Genomic DNA, 18,966 nt, shown 5'->3' with positions numbered 1-18,966 from the left:
TTTAGTGCAGGTACATGCAAAAACCCCACCGTATGAAAGGACGTGGCAGAGCAGAGGCGGCAAGTAGTTCTGTGTGGTTCATAAGGAAAGTAACGAGATGGACCAGGTGAAATAATGAAACTGAACTAGAAGACTAGCAGAATGAAGGGAAAGAATGGGAAAGAGACTTAGAAGGCAGATTCATGGGGCCCAGTGATTGGCTGAGAGATCTGAGAGAATCCGGTGTTAAGGATGTTGCTTAGATTTTGGGCTTAGTCTGGTAGAGATAGGGAGGCTGGAGTGAGGGGTGTGAGACTGGGAGAAGATGCTGAGTTCAATGTGGGGTACAATGAGGTCTTTGTATTTTGAAAAATCACCCCTGGGGCTCAAGGAAAGATGACTGCAGAGTGCCAGGCAACCATGGAGGACATCTATCCTGTTCCCCTGCTCCCAGCCCCACCCCAGCTCCATTCCAGGAACAAGGCCATTTTCAGAGAAGGTAATCATGGACTTCCATGTCTCGCTTTGCTTTCGTGGGCCCTACCAGGCCCAGGAGAGAATGGAATGGTGATAGTCTGGATGAGAATTCTGCCTCCCGGTCTCTAGCTGTGGCACCCTTAGATGCCTAAGATCTCTGAGCCTCAGTTATCTTCTCTATAAAATGTATAACAAAAGCAACATTGCAGGGTTATGATGTCTATTAAATGAGGGACATTCATAAAATGCGTAGTGCTTTTTGAGTCTCACAGAGAAAGAACTTGGTTATGAAAAAGCAGTCCATTCTAGTGGGAGTGTCCTAGAAGTCTTCCTTGAGAGGTGGCTTCTGGGCTGGGGCTGAAGGATGTGCAGGCTGTCAGCAGGGGCTGGGAGAACAGGCAAGGCTTAAAGAGTCAGGATAGCAGCGGCAAAGAAGTCCAGGCGTGTGTGGGCCCTGCCTCTGCAATTTCCCTTTGTGGGATTCTGCCTGGGAGTTCACAGAGTCAGAGACCCCCGCTGTGTTCAGTGCCCAGGGCTCTGTGGGAGGCTCTACAAAGGCTCAATTAGGGCCTGTTCCCTCCCCACGGCACTGGCAGCCTACAGGAAGAAGTGCTGGCACGGGGCCAGCCTTCCTGCGCATGCCCACCCAGAGCGCCAGGCAGACAAAGAGGGGACAGAGGAGTGGCTGGGTTGCCCAGCCAGGCTGCCTGTGGCCTCCCTGAGCCCTCTTTCCCGGGGGCTGTGGCTTCTGTGGAGGGGTGTTGCTGATGGGGAAGTGGGATCTGCCCCCTCACATTATCTAGAGCTACCTGCCAAAGGCCCCTATATCCCTTGACCAGCCTGTTTGGTTCCTCTGTGACAACTCGGCAGCAGTATTTGGACAACTGGCCACCCTTAAATGGAAAGTTTTTCTGTGGTTGCCTCGCTCTGGCTCCATGTTTCCTGGGGTTTGTCTGGCTCGCTCCTCCCATTCTCCTCTACGTGCCCACCCTTTATTCCACCCCACTGCTTCAAAGTAGACACTAGGGTCCACTTCAATAGCCTTACATGTCTCCTGGGCACTACACCCATCTTTCCAACAGCCTCCTCAACACATCCCCCTGGGGTTCCCTGGGGTCCCATTAGATGCAGGCTAAGGAAGACATCATTCTTACCCAGGGAAGAAGAGGACAATGGAAAAACGAAATATAGATAGAGGAAGAGAATGCTATGGAGAAGAAACAGACCATGATACTCCCCTCTCATCTTGGCAGAAGCTTCCATTTGTTCTTCACCATGTTTTTAAAAACAAAACAAAATCAACAAAACCAAACAAACCAAACCCATTGCTGTGGAGTTGATTCCAGCTCCTAGTGACCCTATAGGGTAGGTTTCTAAAGTTGTTACCTTTACCGAAGAAGGGTGCTGCATCTTTCTCCCTCAGAGTGGCTGATGAGTTCGAACCACTGATCTGTTGTTTAGCAGCCTAGTGCTTTACCACTTATAACCACTATGATTATCAACAGGTGGGGACACTGAAGCTGTGAGGTCCTTCAACTCACTCCATCCACAAGTCAATGCCATGACTTTGTCAACAAACGCATCACCAGAGTATCCTTCTGATGCAAACTAGGTCACAACTGATGCTTGGCTCCTTGCTGACAAGTAAAACACTGAATTCCTTAGCCTGGCATTCAAAATTCTTCTCAATCTGACCCCAGCTTACCTCCCTCTTGTTGTTGTTGTTGTTATGTGCTGTGGAGTCAGTTCCGACTCATAGTGACCCTGTACAGGGTTTCTGAGGCTGTAAATCTTTACGGGAGCAGAAAGCCTCATCTTTCTCCCATGGGAACAGCTGGTAGTTTCGAACTGCTGACCCTGAGGTTCGCAGCCCGATTCATAACCACTACACTACCAGAGCTCCTTAGCTTACCTCCCTGGAGTCACTATATTTCAATTCCAACTACCTAGAATGAGCCCCTCAAAGTCCTTTATTCAGCTGGCAAACTCCTTTACTCATCCAACAAAACCCACATTAAAAGCTACCTCCTTTGTGGTTCCTTCCCTAACTTTTTTCAGACAGGTAGATGCTCCCAAACATTTTGCAAACTATTTTAATATGCTGTTCAGCATTTCATGAGTCCTTCCAGGGTAGGAATGACATCTTTCTTCACCCTGCACTCCCCCATGCTCATTACAGGCTACTGCTAGAGGAAGGAAGGAAGGAAGGAAGGAAGGGAGGGAGGGAGGGAGGGAGGGAGGAAGGAAGGAAGGAAGGAAGGGTTCTATTCAAGACTGGGTACAGGTTTAGGACAAGGAAGGATGGGTAAGGAAAAGGGGAGAGACGGAGAGGACAACTCAGAAATACAATCTCAGAGTGACAGTCATGCCTGGAGCCTCCCAACCTGGCTTGCTAACCACCAAGTTATAGATCTCACTGAGGACATCCCAGGGGGACAGGCCAACATAAGGCTGGAATACGACAGACTGGTTCATGCATGGTCGGCACAGAGTATGTGACTTTAGCTATTAGTATTGATCATACCTACACAGTATGTTTCCAATTAATCATTTACTAGCATTGGGGCCTCAGGCCAGTCCCTCAACCCATCAATAAAGTAGGGATAACATTTCCTACCCCCCAAATGTGATTTTCCCCCTACTCATTTATTCAGCAACTATCTATTGTATTCCAGGCACCATGCAGAGACCTGTCGTTGTGAGGGTGACATTCTGTGGGTTTCTGTGAGATGATAAATGGGGAACAGTATCCCAAGAGAGAGAAGAGTTCTGTCAATTGGTGTGGGAGCCATTTACTCTTGTTCTTTGTAGGGCAGAACCACCCCAACCTCAAACAAGACCCTTCAGTACCACGGCTGTGAAAGCAGCCCCCAGCCCAGCTTGCCAGCCACCGCCCTGGAAATAAGGAGGAACTTGGACTGCTTCAGAAAAACACCCTGCCAAGAATGCGTCACCCCACCGGAGGAGGGAGATCAGATAGACCCCAAGGCTGGGCCACTGGAGGGGCAGGCGCTGCAGGAAAGCCGAGGCAGGCACCAGGTGAAATATGACCTCCAAAGCATCCAGAGGCATTTCTTGTATAAACACCCCAGTCCAGACAGGAAGCAGGGCTGGGGGAACTGGAGGGGAAGGTGGCCCCATAGGACCCCCCGGAGGCAGACAGATGGACAGGAAAGCGGGGGAGGAAGAGGTCAGTGGAGAAAAACAATGTGGGTGGGGAAGGCAGCAGAGAGAAGAAAATGCTGAGAAGAAACAGATCACAATATTTCCCTCTTATCCAGACAGGGGCTTCCATTTGCTTCTCATCACCTGAGGGGCAAAGAGATGGATGGAGAAACTGAGGCTTTGAGAAGCAATTGAACCAGTCATGGGACTGTTTCTTATCTGTTGCCTAACATAAGTCCTGTCCAAAGATTCTCTGGAATGTTCTCTGAAGGAATATTTGTCTTGACCTTCCTGAGACCCCACAGCAGGTCGGTGGCCAAGTTAGGGCAAAGATCTGGATCACCAGTGGCCTCCCCAGGCCCCAGGGTGACCTCCAGAGGCCCAGGCATTCCTAAGGTTCTGCTCCAGCTGCTGCTGGCAGCAACACCTCTACTAATGAAATGGAGTCAAGCTGAAATCATCTTCCAGCTTGGCAGCTGAGCCCTGGGCCCTGGTTCTTGGTCCCAAAAAGATGGGGCAGAAATCAAAGCAAGTCCTGCCTAATTAGTGAGGTATTTGTGGAGTATGGAGCACCTTGGGAGTGTTCTAGTATCCCAAACTTCAGGATTGGAAGGAGACAGGTAGAGTCCCCATTGTACAGATGGGAAGACTGTGGGCCCAGAAAAGCATGCCATTTACAAAGTCACATAATGAGCTAGAGGCTGGATCACATCTTTCCTCTCAAGTCAAGGAAAATGACTTATTTTCAAATCACTGTAGTAGAGACAAGGAACCCTAGTGGTACTGTGGGTTAGTCACTGGGTACTAACCTCTAGGTCAGCTGTTCAAACTCAACAATCACTCCACAGGAGAAAGATGAGAGTGTCTGCTCCTATCTTAGGAACCCTAGATACGTCACTAGGAGTCGATGTCATAGTGGGTTTTGGGGTTTGTTGTGACTCACAGCAACCCTGTATGGGGTTTCCAAGGAACAGCTGGTGGGTTTGAACCGCCGACCTTTCAATTCAAACCAACCTTGTGGGCTAGTGATTATCCTGCAGCACCACACCAGGACTCCTTGCGTTTGGTTGTTAAGTGCTGTCAAGTCCGTTCCAACTCATAGTGATCCTGCACAAGGTTTCCAAGGAGTGGCTGGTGAGTCTGAATCACTGACCTTGTGGTTCAAACTAGTTTGGTAGTAGAGACAAAATGAGTCCTGAAAGTGTACGGAAGTGCTGGCCTGCTTTAAAAGTTTAGAGGTTTGAACCTACCAGCCACTCCTCGGGAAAAAGATGTATGAGTCTGTTTTGATAAAGATTTACAGCATTGGAAATCCTTTAGGGCTCTTCTACTCTGCCCTATTAGGGTCATCAGCAGTTGCAACTGACTTCATGGCCATGGGTTTGGTGGTTGTGAGTTTTAGTATTAGAGACTGTGAGGTTTGGTCCTGCTTTTCAGAGTCTATACCTACATGACCTGAGGTTAATAAAAAGGCCTAGGCCATAAGCCATCAGAAAGACTTGAGAAATGAGCTTCGAAGGAGCATGCCTAGGGTTGGCTCCTCTGGCAATGGATGTGTTTAAAGAGACAAGATACATACTCCCAGCTCTTCAGGGGGCCAAAGGCTTCCAGAGGGTCCCAGCTCCCAATGCTAACTTTCACTCAAAATGGAAATGAAGAAAGGACCCCCATTCACCGTGGTCTTAACCCAGGAACCATCTCCAAGTCCTCCACACAGGCCTGAGGTTCCGCCTCTTTTTTCACCGCTGACCCCGCCCCCACTTCCACAAGCCACACCCCCAGCCAGGCAAGGCTCACCTTGGTCTCCGCCACCTGGCGCTTGAGCAGCTGCAGCGCTTCCGTGTGCTCCCGCTCGCTGTCCTGAAGGGCCTGAAGCTGCTCCTTCAACTCTCTCTGGAACACACATAAGGTCGGGATTGGGGAGCCGCCCAGGACATGAACTGGTACATCTGCCTCCTAAATATCTCCAGAATCCGCTGTCATCTTTCATCTGGATTTTTCCAACAGCCTCTTCTCCAGCTATCCTAGGAGCTCTGGTCTCCTTCTCCCAATCTACCTGATCTGGCCACGTGCTCCCTGCTTAGAATTCTCAAATTATGCCACCCTCCATTGCTACGACTAACTACTTGCCATTATTTTCCTCTAGGTTCTCAGCCCTCTAGTTCTATTAATTCATTCGATTTTCTCGATAATCCTTGTTGTTGTTATTAAGTGTGGTTGATTCAGTTCCAATTCATAGCGACCCTGTACAGAGTTCAGAAGAGAGACTGGTGTGTTTGAACCAATAACTTTTGTGGTTAGCAGTCCAGTGTTTATTCTACAGCGCCACACCAGGACTCCTCAATAACCCTGAGACACTATTATTAGTCCTGTTTTCTGATAGAGAAACAGGTAGAGAGGTCCAGAAATCCATAAAGCTAAGAAAGAATGTAAAGGGTGGGGGCATGGTGGCTCCACAAGCTATAGGGTAGGAGAAAGATGAGGCTTTCTGCTTCCACAAAGATTTAAAGCCTTGAAATCCTACACACGGTGGCTATGAGTGGGAACCACCAATTTGATGGCACATCACAACAACAACGACAAGCATGTAAGGGTTTGGGGTTCCAGAGACCATAATCTTAAAACCAGGTGACAAATTTTCTATAATAATGTGGACACCCATGATGAGAAGTAACAATAAAAACCCACAAATAAACAAAATACTAAAAATTTAAATAAAGACAGTGTGTGGCATCAATTTTTCATTTTTTCAAAGGTTCCAATACGGCTATCAGTATGTCACCATTTCTAATCTTTTATTTAAAAGTTTGATATTTTGTTCATCTTGGATTTTTTTTTTTTGCATTTTATATATATGTATTTTACATTCATTCATCCTATGTATATCATTTCATTGCCATGGTTACAATTCCCTCCATTCATCATCAACCAACCAAAGGGTATATCCTACAAGCCTGCCCCCCATGGTCGTCAGCACACAGCCCTTCTCAATAGTCTTTGGGTCTAAAGTCCTCAGCTGCTCCATCTCTCCATGTCACTGTCTCTGCTTCCATCTCAGGCATTACTGCTTCCCTGGGTAGGGTCCCGCTCTCCGCTTTTTTCCCTTGATGGTCCCAGGGACCTCCACTCCTAGACTGAAAAGTTAACCACTCCCCTCCTTTCTACAAAATGTCTACCTTTACATTTCCAACTCTCACAATCAGTCCTGATAACAATTACTCACTACTGTATCACAAGAGACCTATCCACATTTCCTTTCATCTGCCCCGCCTAGACAGATTGGATACTACTCAGTGGAGATTCTACCTTCCTCCACGCCCTCTGGATCTAGGTTCCCTCTTGAAAGCTTGTAAGCCAGTCACTTCTTGCCTTTGTAGCACCCCGCCCCCCTTTTGGGTAGTTGCATTATATATATATTTTAAATATTGCAAGAAATATTATATATCACAATTAATGAGTTTTGGGGAATGTACTTAAATCCTGTACCAAGAGCAAGTGCCTCCTTCATCTTGACTCACGCTATTCCCACTAGTCTCCTGTCCCTTGCAACTCCCATCCAGCCAAAGAGGCCTTCTTCGTTTCTCCAACATCTTTTAAAAATTATTATGATTGTGATTTTGGTAAACGTTTACAGTGCAGATTGGTTTTGCATTCAACAATCCATTCACGTTTTCTTTGGTGACATTGACTGCAGTGCCCACAAGGTAACAGCACTCTCCCTCCCAGCGTTTACCTTTTCCACTCACTCGTCTTTCCTATCCCCTCCTGCGTTCTGGGCTTTATTCCTTCATTATTGTGAAGGACTTTGCACTTGTTTCCTTTGCTTGGTGCACTTTACTCTCAGGTCTTCTTGTGATTCTTTGGTATCTTTTGTATTAATGTTTTAATTCAGGTGCCACTTCCTCAAACCGGTCTTACCTGAGGATTGCGTCACAGTGTGGATAGCACCTTCTTTCTACTGTCTGAAATGACCTGACTCACTTATTTGACTTCTGTGTATTGCTTGTCTTCCCCACTAGAATGTGAGCTTTATGAGGGTAGGAATTTTGTCTACCTTGCCCACTGCTCTATCCCCAATGTTTAGAACAGCGTTCAGCACACAGTAGTCTTCAATAGTTACCTGTCAAATGCATGGATGGGGTGGGGAGGGTCTAACCATCTGTAGTTTCAGGCATCTAGTCAATTGTATCATGGTTAGTTTTGCTTTCTGTCCTTCCTCCATCCTCATACTTGTCTATCAGTCCTCTAGAGGGGGCTGGCCCTGAATGTCCACTTTCTGTATTCCCCCCACTCAACAACAGCCTGGCACTGAGATGGGGCTTCAAAGAAGTTTGCTGTTTAAATGGGTTTCCATGGAAATGCTGAGCTCTAGCCAGGGCCTGGGTTCCCCAGTCAGCCTGGGTTGTACGTGGTGCCAGGGAAGCTGACTTACCTGCTTCACTCTCACACCCACACCACCCACTCCTTCATCTTGTCAGAGCAGGGAGGGCTCTCCAAAAACTAATTTTACAGATTAAGTAGTAACATGGGATAATGATCATGAGGCAATGCTATGGGAAGAATTCAGAAAACAAAATGATCTCTGCCCACTAGCACTCATTCATTCAACAAATATTTCTTGAGCAATTACTGTGTACTAGGTACTGCTGAATATTAAAAGTACCATGGACCACCAGAAGAACAAACAAATCAGTCTTGGAAGAAGTACAGCTAGATGCTCCTTAGAAGCCAGGATGGCCAGACTTTGTCTCTCATACTTTGGACATGGTATCAGGAGGGACCAGTTCCTAGTGAAGGACATCATGCTTAGTAAAGTGGAGGATCTGCAAAAAAGAGACCCCCGATGAGATGGATTGGCATGGTGTCAACAGCAATAGGTTCAGGTGTAATAACAATTGTGAGGATGGCACAAGACAGGGCAGTATTTTATTCTGTTGTGCAGAGGGTATCCGACTTGATGGCACCTAACAACAACAAAGACACTGTTGAGGCAGTAATGATACAGTAATGAACAAGATACAGTAATGAACAAGTCAGACACAGTCCCTGTCTTCAGGGATCTTCCAGTCTAGTGGGGAAGACAGTCAGTAATCAAAGAAAATAGTGAAAGAACCAGATAATAAGCAGATTATGGTATGTGCTTTGAGAAAAATAAAGCAGTGTAAGGGGTGGCGGAGGTGCACCTTTAGGTAGGGTGGTCAGGAGGTTTCTCTGAAGTGATAACACCTGACATGGCAGCTAAAGGATGAGGAGTTAGCCATGAATATAGGGTAGGCCAGAAAAATGGGAGCAGTTGCGCTGCAAGAGTTGAATGCTTGTGCAGACATAACGGCTGGAACTTTGGCAGCCATTTTAGGCCATGAGGCAATTGTAAAGATGGAAGTCATGCACTGAAGAGGGGGAAGAGGAGCAGAAGGAAGAAGGAGCCTGGGTCCCTGATGATTATGGGGCAGTCACACCACCATTGAATTCAGTGATGTGCCGGGAAGTCAGATCTCCAAGGGGCAGAGAGAGCCCTGATTTGTAGCATTTGCCAATTTCCATGGTGCAGTGGTCCCATAAATAGAAAATTTCAAGCTACCAGTTCTCAGGAGCTAGTGGGAGCCTGGAATCTTTTTCTATGCACTTATTTAACAGGAGAGAGAAACATAGCCCCATTTAATTTCAGGTATGTTAGTCGGGCCTCTATTACAAACAACTGAAAGTCTTTCGTAATGGAAGGATTCATGGGCATAGAGAGTCCCCAGAGTCGATGACTCTGTTCATCTAAGAGTGCAGATGACTACTCCTCAGGCCCTTCCTGCCAGCCAGCCTGGGACCTATCCAGCTTGGACAGAGCCTAAGACAATAGCTAAATGCTACCATCACCCTCCCTTGGTGGTTTCCATGGGTCCACGTAAGGCCTAGCAAGCCAGGCAGTTCTTTAGCATTTCTGAAAACACTGTCCCAGAGGCCACGTTCTTCACATTGCTCAAGATGGACGCCCAAGATACTTGGACAAATTCCTCCCTGCTTTCTCAGTCCAGAGAACAATGAGAGCTGACCTGCCCCTTTCTGAAGGCAGGATCAGGAAAGACAAATGAACAGGACAGACTTCCTTCAAGTCTCCAGGATGGGGTTAATGCATTCCACATGGTAAGAACTGACTGGAGAGAGGCACACCTGGCGTGTACAGGACGAGGCACTCACTAGGGGGTGGTGGAATGGGTGGGCTGAGTCATAAGCCAGAAAGGCCAGTTGGGGCTAGCTGGGGCAGGGTGTGAGGTAGAGGAGGCCTTGAACATCAGCCTTGGGGCGTTAGGTTCTCAGGGTCACATCAGAGCTAGGGGCAGGACTCAGAGGAGAGGGGAAAGAGGCCCTGGGAAAGAGACACCCTCAGGGGCAGAACCAGAGTTTCCTCCTAGAGGGGCAGAGTCATGGCAGGTGCAGATCAGTACACACCATTATGCAAATATACACACCAGCTGAAAGCTTCTGGAGCTCCCATTGGTTTGGAGGCCAGGAGAGAGGCAGCAGCAGGGAAGAACAGAGAGCTAAGGCTCAAATGCCTCACCTAGGCCTCCTCTCTCAATAGGTCACCTGACTCCCTAGTCTGGAAATAAAGCAGCTGACAGAAACTATCTCAGCTCTGATTTCAGGGGCCTTCTGCCTACACCTCTTCACCAAGCAGCAGTGCCCATAGAGAGGCAGCATGAGCTCTGGAGTCAGAAGAACCTGGGTTTGAATCCTGATTGTGTGACCTTGGGCAAGTCACTTCTTCCCTTCTTGGGGTCCGTCTCTCAAAGCTTCATCTACAATACGGAGATAAGAGTTCAGCCATGGGGTGTGATGAGGATTAAAACAGATGATATCTGTGACAGGCCAGGCTCTGTGCTCGGCACAGCGTCCCCCCTTCTCTATGTTCTGGCACGGCTCTCTCTTGCCCTCTCTGACCCAAAGATGTCAGAAATCTTAACACTGCAACTGAACTTGTCTTTCCTTTTTCTTTCCCTCAATCCTCATATATTCTCTAGTCCTAGATGGCCCTGCCCCTCACAGCAGACCTGAATTCTTTTACATCTTTAAGCCTCAACCCTCCTTTCCTGTCCATTTCTGACCCTCCAGTCTTTGATCACACCCACCTTTGCCTGCTGTCTTCAGGCGCTCCCTTCCAGTTTAGCTTCCACCCTGCCCCAGTGTGCACATCCCTACAGATCTGACCGCAGAACTCACCCCTGTGCCCATCATCTTCAGGACCAAGTCCAAGCTCCTTGTGGAGGAGAGGAGAGACCATTCAAAGTCCTTCATGAGCTGGTCCAGGCTTATTTCCTTTTTCTTACCTCCCTCCACCTCTAGCCACAACCTACTCCCTAAACATGTGCTCCCCTCCAGGTCTGTCTCTGGTCAGACCCACACAACCTGAGTCCAGATTCCAGCTTCAGTGATACATAATGGCTATAGGACCTTTGGCACAATTCCTGAGCCTCAGTTTCCTCATCTATAGAATGGGGTCATGAGGCCCACCTCATAGGGTAGCTGCAAGCACATAGTCCTGGCCCTGGCACCGTATGTGCCCAAGAAATGCTGGCTGTGGATGTTTTTATTCCTTCCACTTGTAATGCAGTCTCTTTCCAATCCCTGGCTGGCAACACTTGGCATATCCTTCAGTTCAACTGTCAGCTCTAGGAAGGTCTAGAGAAAGCTGCTCTGTCCAGTCAGAGGAGTCTGGACACAACCTAGCAGTCTTCTAGGCAGAGGCCATATCTAGTTTGATTCTCTCCTGGGTCCAGCACAGGGCCTGGCCCTCAGTAACCACAGCAGGATACACTATTGAAGGAATCCACAAATTCAAGACTACAACCACCTCCAGATTCTCCACAGTAGCTCCAGGTAGAGCTCAAGGTCAGCGCCTAAGCAGAGCACAAGTCCAGGAAGGTAAATGATGCTGCTAAGAACTAGGAGACCTGAGCTCTGGTCTGACCTTGGGCAAGTCAGTTTCCCTATCTGTAAGGTGGGGAGAGGGTTGAACCAGGTGGTTCCTGAGTTCCCTCCTCACTTGGGTGCTCCCTGAGATAGAGTGTTGATGAAGAGGGTGAGTTCTGAACCAGACACAGTAGAATTTGAATCCCACATCTGCCTCCTACTTGCAGTGTGATCTTGGGCAAGTTAGAGAACGTCTTAGCCTCAATGTCTTCATCTGTAAAATGGGGCTGACCCTAGTCCTGTTCAGGAAGTTGGGAAAGGACAAGGAGCTTCTGTGCGAGTTAAAGCCTATACCACAGCACCTGGCACATGTGCATGCCCAGAAAACTTTGACTGTGGTATTTTAGTGTTATTTTGATTAGAGTTATCCTTTTTGTTGTGTTATCACTCCCTACCAGATCCTTTTCTCTATAAAAGAAATGTCTTGGAGCCCCTAATTTCAACCACAATTTCCTACACCTGTGGTCAGCTAAGGTCTCCAGGATGAATGGGGCATTTCTGGCTGCCCATGGACATCTGTGGAGAGGGACATAGTGAGGCCAACAGCCAGTTCCAGGTCTAACCCACAGCCAGCCTTGCCCAAACAGAGGCTGCCATTTACCCATAAGCCCTTCCTTCCCTTTCCTGCGATAAGCCATAGCAGAAGCCACTTCCCTGGGACAGACAACCTAGCAGCCTGCCTGCTCCTGGTACAAAATAAAGTGCCTTCCCATCTGCTGCTCATCTGAATAGGGAGCAAATTGCACTCATCTTTACACATAAAGTGGAGAGTCATGTTCTCATTTCCAGTTCCCAGACTGGGAAAAGCAGTACAGTGAGGGCAGTGCCTGACAATCAACCAGAGGCAAGATTTGAACCTGGTCCCTGGAAACTGGCTGTCTTTTCATATGGCTGTCTTGTATCTCTGGGTCACACAACCTGCTCCAGACTAATGTATTCCTCTCCTCCTTGGCCCAAAGAAGGCCTTGGGCAAGGCTCCAATGGTCACATGAGGCCTGGAGGAGGTGGCTGGCACTGAATTGGACCCCCTCTCTCGGGGGTTTGGAACCTGAGATGGCTAGAGAACTGGATGCCACACCTGAGCAAGATGTCATCCCAACCACCTGTCTTCAGAGTATCACCTAGCACAGAGCATGTTTTGAGACAAAGACAACTAGGGTTTGTGGGACATAGCTACCCAGCTCTCAGAGGCAGCTCAAAAGTTATGAGTTGTCCAATCAGACTGGGTTAAAATTCTGTCCCTGCCATTTATCTTGTTCACTTACTTCCTCTGAGCCTGTTTCCTCATTGGCAAATGGAAAAAGTAACAGCAAATCATCAGCTATGCAAACAAGGAAAACATCCAGTGCAGTTTCAGACACTAGGCAAGGACTTGAAACCTCTTTGAGATGAGTGTCCCTCCCTCCACTTTGCAATGAGGCCCAGGTGCTCAGCGGGGCACCTGGCGTAAGAAATAAAATCTGCTGCCGTATACTGAGTGCCTACTAGATGCCAGGCAGAGAACTATGCACTTTTGATAGAGCATCCCTAATCCTTATAGCATTTCCCCATTTTGTAGATGAGCATGTTGTGGATTCCAGAAGTGAGGTGACCTGTCCAAGGGCCCACAGTTTATACATGATTGATGCCAGGATCTGACCCCAGGATTGGGATCTGGAGTACCAAGTGATTCTGCCTGGCAGGTCAGGAAAAGCTTCACAGGAGAGGTGGTGTCTGAGCTGAGCCTTGAAAGATAAATAGGATTTGTCTAAACTGGATTCTCAACCAAGGGTGAGTGGGACTTCAAGGGATACTTGTCAATGTCTGAAAACATCTTTGGTTGCCACAACTACTGGCGGGAAGGGCAGGGTAGTCAATGCTATTGGTATCTAGTGTGTAGAGGCCTGGGATGCTGCTAAACATCCTACAATCACAGGACAGTCCCCTACAACAGACACTGATCTGATCCAAAATATCACTGTTGAGTCTGATATAACATACTACAAGTGACATTTAGTGAGCACTTACCGTGTACCAGGTGCAGTACTGAGTTCTTAAAAATGTCATCTTTAATCTTAAATCCATTACTCTCATACATCAATGAGGCATTGAGGCTCAGAGATGGTAAGTAACTTCCCAAAGGTCACACAGTCAGTAAATGGTAGAGCCAGGATTGGAACTGCATGAGTACATGTCAGAGCTCTTAACTCCTCTGCTCTGTTGCCTCTAGGGTTTTAATAAATATAAAAGTTCCAGGCCAAATCTGTTCTGATTATCTCTGGGTTTTGAGGCCTTGGGCAAGGTCCTCTCCCTCCCCTACTGCTGTTTTCCCATCTGTCAAGTGAGGTTTGCACCAAACAATCTCTAAGGCCTTGCCAGCTTTGAGTCTATAGTTCTCTAGGAGAGGTGCCTGAGCCCAGGCTCTTGGAGCCCTGGGGACAGACCCACCAGTTGCTGGGGGAGGAGAGGATGTGAGGGGAGGGTACAACCTCATTCCAAGTGCATACATAGTGATCCCTGTCTCCCACCAGGAGGAAAGGCAAGGGGGAGGTGACTCAAACCTCCCCCAGTAGCTTTCTCCCCTCCAGGGGGAGGTGACTCAAACCTCCCCCAGGAACTTCTCCCCTCCAGAGGGAGATAGGTTTCTCAGCCACCTCCTTGTCAAGTCCTGTGCTTCAGAGACCCCAAAGTAAGGACTCCTTCTTAGACAAGACAAGAAGTGTGGGTCAGGACTTCCATTCACCCAGCTGGGTCCACGAGCTACCATGGGCAAAAAGAGAAAGGATGTATTGACCCGGCCCCTACCATGTGCTATGACCTCAAATTACAAGTTCATCTCAGGTTAGCTTCACGATAATGCTGGTAGGAAGGAATCCTCACAATACTCATTTTATAGGTGAGCACAGGCAGGTTTATGTGAAGTGACTTGCTGAGTTGCACAGACGTGATGAAGGCAGATTCAGAGCCCAGGTGTGTCTGAGCCCAGAGCCGGGGCACTAGAGGGTGAGTGGCAGTCCTGGCTTTGCAATCCCCATCAAAGTTAAAGTATCTCAATAGTGTCTGAGAAAACATATGTTCAATTTCTCTTGCATTCTCCAGGATACGGAATGGAGTGCAAAAACAAACAAACAAATAAAACAAAATACACTAACTCAGATTTCCTGGGTAACAAACAAAGGAACCAAGGCATAGAAGGCAGAGACCTCTCAAGTTAGAAAGTCGGACAAGGTGAGGAAAGGGTGAATGGTGGGGGACAAATCTGCCCAGGGCAAAGAGCTGTGCTTTCTCGGCCTGACTTGGTCACTGGCAGTGCGGCTTTAGTTAGTTACATCACTTTTCCAGCTCTCAGTCTCTCCATTTATGTAATGAAGAAGTTGGACAAATAGTTTCAGACAGAGTCCCTTCAAACTCTCACAACCTGCACCCAAACCTGTCAGAGGTTCTCTCCTCTTCCCTGTTTACATCACTGCACAGCTGGGGAGATGGGGACATCAGTGCCTGGCACAAGGGATTCTAGGAGTGGAAGGCTGATGCCAGCCTAGTGCATGCCAGGAATGGATGACCCCAGAGTATCCTGCCATCATTCATCCTCTGATGGAGCCAGGTGAAAAGGAATCCATTGTGGGTTCAGAATGAAAGGGGACAGGAAAGGGGTGATAGTGAGCATGGGTTAATTTCTCCTGGGGCCAACATTCATTTCCTTGGGTTCAATTCAAATAACACTGCATAAGCATCCTGAAGACGGAAGAACTCACTATATACCATGTTGACCCAGTCATTTTCATAAAAGATTTGAACCAAGGATCTTCGCTTCCAAATGTCTACAGTCCAGGCCAGCTCAGGCCAGAGTGAGTCATTCATTCATTTATTCATTCAACAAACTTTTACTGGTGTGAACTGTGGGCCAGCCCTTGTGCCAGACTTTGGGATCATAGATATGATGAATAAGAGTCTCCCCTGTCCTTGGGGCACTGAGTCCTATGCTGGTATCCCAAGGGCATGATTGATGATGGACTATTGGATTTCAATAATCTAGCTAAACAATTGGACTTTTAAAAGTGGAAGACAGAGGATAGAAGAGGAAGGAGCGTTAGAGGGAGATTTGACTGGAAGAATAGCCAAAGAAAAGCAAAGATAAGGCATTCTGCTTCTGCAATGATTTATAGTCAACTTGATGGCACTGAACAACAACAACAACAATAAAGAGATCACAAGTCAAGGAATATGAGTAGTCTTTAGAAGCTGGAAAAGGCAAGAAAACAGATTCTCTCCTAGAGCCTCCAGAAACAAATCAGCTCTGTTGTCATCTAGCTCTTAGCCCTGGGAGGCTGTGTTGACCATCTAACCTACAGAACTGTAAGATAAATTCATGTTAAGTCACTACCTTGTGGAGTAGGGTGACTCTGTATAATAAGCACTGAACTGATAATCACAAGGTTGGAGGTTCCAACCCACCAACTGCTCTGCAGAAGAAAGATAATGCTTTCTGCTGTAAAGATTTACTGTCTCAGAAAGTCCAAGTTGTTGCTCGGTACTGTTGAGTCGGTTTCAATTCATAGTGACACTATGCAGGACAGAATGAAACACCTCCCGGTCCTACACCACCTTTACAATTGTTACGTTTGAGCCCACTGCTGCTGCCAATATGTCAATCCATCTTGTTGGGGGTCTTTCTCTTTTTTGCTGAGCCTCCACTTGACTTAAGCAGGATGTTCTTCAGAAACCCTGTACAGTTGGAACTGAATCAGCACACTAAACAACAACAAAAACAAGTTAAAGAGTCACTATGGGTTGGAAGCCACTCAAGGGCAACAGGTGTGCTTGGTTTGGTTTTACTTGAGAAAAAAAGTCCAGACTCAAATAAGCTTGGGAACCATTGTATTCAACAAGTTAAAGGGTTTCTTTGTTAGAAGATTTCTCCATGCATTTAATATGCAAATGCATGCCGAGAGTCCTCCAATGGGATATAGGCAATATTTCCCAAATGTAGCTGATCTTGAAACACATTTTTCAAATGTCATACTTATTAATAGAAAACATTTGGGAAAATGTGACTTTGATACTATTTGTTTGGCCATAGGAGCCTGGAGAAGGCTTCACAGAGAGGGTATTTAAATTTAAGCAGGGCCTTGAGGCTTGATTAGAAGTGCTTCTGAGACAAACCCAAACCCAGTGCTATGGAGTTGATTCCAACTCAGACTGTGTATAGGGTTTCCAAGGCTGTACATCTTTATGGGAGCAGAAATTTCCTCTTTCTTTTGAGGAGTGGCTAGTGGATTTGAACAGTGGGCCACAGGGCTAGCAGTCCAGTGCTTTTTCTACAGTGTTTAAAGGGTGCCGATTGCATTCCAAGGCCAACGATTCTCTAGTTACTCTACATACACTGATCACTAAGTCCTCAAAAGTCCTGATGTGGGTGACATAGTTAAGAAAGTCATCAAAAGCCGCTGGAGACTTCTACAGAATCATCTCAGCTCTGGGCCTTATTGCCCCAATCGTTAATCTTTAAATTCTAGCCCTGCTCTCAATCTGGTCCTTTGGGGATTTAAATCACAAATACTTTTTATACGCTCTGTACTTGATCACTGCCTTAAAACAAAACAGAACAAAACAACCCAATAACCTCATATCCTGACTCTAATTTAGACCTCCTATCAAGTTTAACCTTGATCCTAACTTAGATTCCTCTCTCAAGTCTGACCCTGACTCTAACTTAGCCCTCTTTCTCAGGCTTAAAACCTTGACCTTGCCCCAGTATAATCTGGCACTGGTAGTGAAGCAGGCAGCCTGCTAGATCAACACACCCTGGTATAGTCCTGGCTCATCCTCGGATCGCGGCTCAGCCTCTGGTGTAGCTCGCCCTGAACCATTCTAATGCTGCAACTGTCTCCAAGTCAGCGCCCCTCGACTCCTGACAGTAGCTCTGCCCTTACACAGTTCTGATTCAGCTCCGGCCCTGACCCTGTCCCATCCAGGTACCTGGTTCTGCTTTGATCTAATTTGTTTTCACAGTCCCATGCATTTATCCCTTACCATACCCAAGCCATGCGCCCGACCCCACTCCAGGTCTATCACTAATTTGGACGGACCAAAGCCCCGACCTTAGTGCCCCGCCCCCTCACCGCGGTCCCGCCCCGCTCGGAGTCAATTCTGACCGGGCCTTGACCACTGTCCAACCCTGACCCCGCCACTACCGGCCCCGCCCCTTCTCGGCCCCGCCCCCGCCCGAGGCCCGGAGGGCAGCGCACCTGCAGCTCCTCGAAGGCATCATCAATGCCGGTGACCTGGTGCTGCTCGTGCAGCGCTGGCTCGTCGCAGAAGAAACACAGCAGCGCGCGGTCCGTGAGGCAGAAGAGTTTGACCTTGTCGTGTGCCTGGCAGGGTCGCACGGCGCGGCGCGCGTTGAGGATGGCGTCCAGCGGGAAGGCGCTGTAGCGTTCCACGATGTTGGCCAGCTTGAGGCTGGGCGCGAGCGCGGGCTCGGCGAACGTGCGCCGACACTCCGGGCAGTCGCGGGCGCCCTGCGCCTCCTGCCGCACCCAGTGCTCGGTGATGCAACGGCGGCAGAAGTAGTGCTCGCAGCCCAGGCTCACCGGGTCCTGGTAGATGCTCAGGCAGATGGAGCACAGCAGCTCATCCTTGAGGCTGCACGCCATGGCGCCGGGGGCAGCGGTGCGGGAGGCTCGAGAGGCAGGGGGGCGGCTGAGAGCTCGCGGCGTGGAAGGGGGCAGCACTGAGGGATGGGTGCGGGGACGGGGCCCGGAGAGGCTGAGGGGTGCTGTCCGACAGGGAGGTAACACGGAGAAAGGGGTGCGAGGGATAGGAGCTACCCGAGACGCGGGCCCAGGAGGGTGGTCTCGAGGTAGTGGGTAACCTAGAGGGATGGGTGCTGGAGGGACAGGGCCGTGGATGTCTGAGGGGAAGGACTCCTGGCGAGGAGGTTCTAGGGGTGGGGACAGTCTTAAGGGATGGGTACTGGGAGAAGGGGATCCAGGATGGGGGCGGAGGCCTTGGGGGGCTTGAAACCCCAGGGTGGGGGTAGTGGGGGGAGGGGGAGAAGACGGAGGTGGGTGGTGGTGGGAGAGGGGGAGGCTAGGCCGAGTTGCACGGCGGCTGTGTCGGGCACAGCAGAGGAGGGGTGCGGGTCCATTCAGTGGCCCGATCCCAGCCCCAAGCCCGGGCCTTGAGCGGCCCCTTACCGTGGCCGGCTCAGCTGCCACCGCTCCGGTCCCAGCGCAGCCTCCCAAACCGGAACCAGCCGAGCCCAAGCAGCCGGCGGTCGAGGCTTGCTCCCCGCCCCCGTGGGCGGGGCCCATGCAACTCCACCTCCGCGGTGGGCGGGGGAGAGGGGGGCAGAGTTCCAGCTTCTAAGACTTCCCCCACCCTCCCACCACCACCACCACC

The 18,966-nt window shown here is 48.9% G+C and overlaps 1 protein-coding gene across 1 annotated transcript in view; it reads right to left on the bottom strand.

Annotated features, from left to right (window-relative positions):
• Positions 1–18,218, bottom strand: part of TRIM62 (tripartite motif containing 62) — a 30,870-nt gene extending 12,652 nt beyond the window's left edge. The window contains exons 1-2 of the mRNA XM_006862132.1: positions 17,811–18,218; positions 5,419–5,514 (exon numbers count right to left, since the gene is read on the bottom strand). Coding sequence (XP_006862194.1) covers positions 5,419–5,514; positions 17,811–18,218 — 504 coding nt within the window. The remainder of the gene's footprint in view (positions 1–5,418; positions 5,515–17,810) is intronic.
• Positions 18,219–18,966: the final 748 nt, after the last annotated feature.

This window comes from Chrysochloris asiatica, unplaced genomic scaffold (genome assembly GCF_000296735.1).
Source record: "Chrysochloris asiatica unplaced genomic scaffold, ChrAsi1.0 scaffold00047, whole genome shotgun sequence".
Classification (NCBI taxonomy): domain Eukaryota; kingdom Metazoa; phylum Chordata; class Mammalia; order Afrosoricida; family Chrysochloridae; genus Chrysochloris; species Chrysochloris asiatica.
Note: the sequence above shows the minus strand (reverse complement) of the source record. Positions and strands in the feature narration are given on the sequence as shown.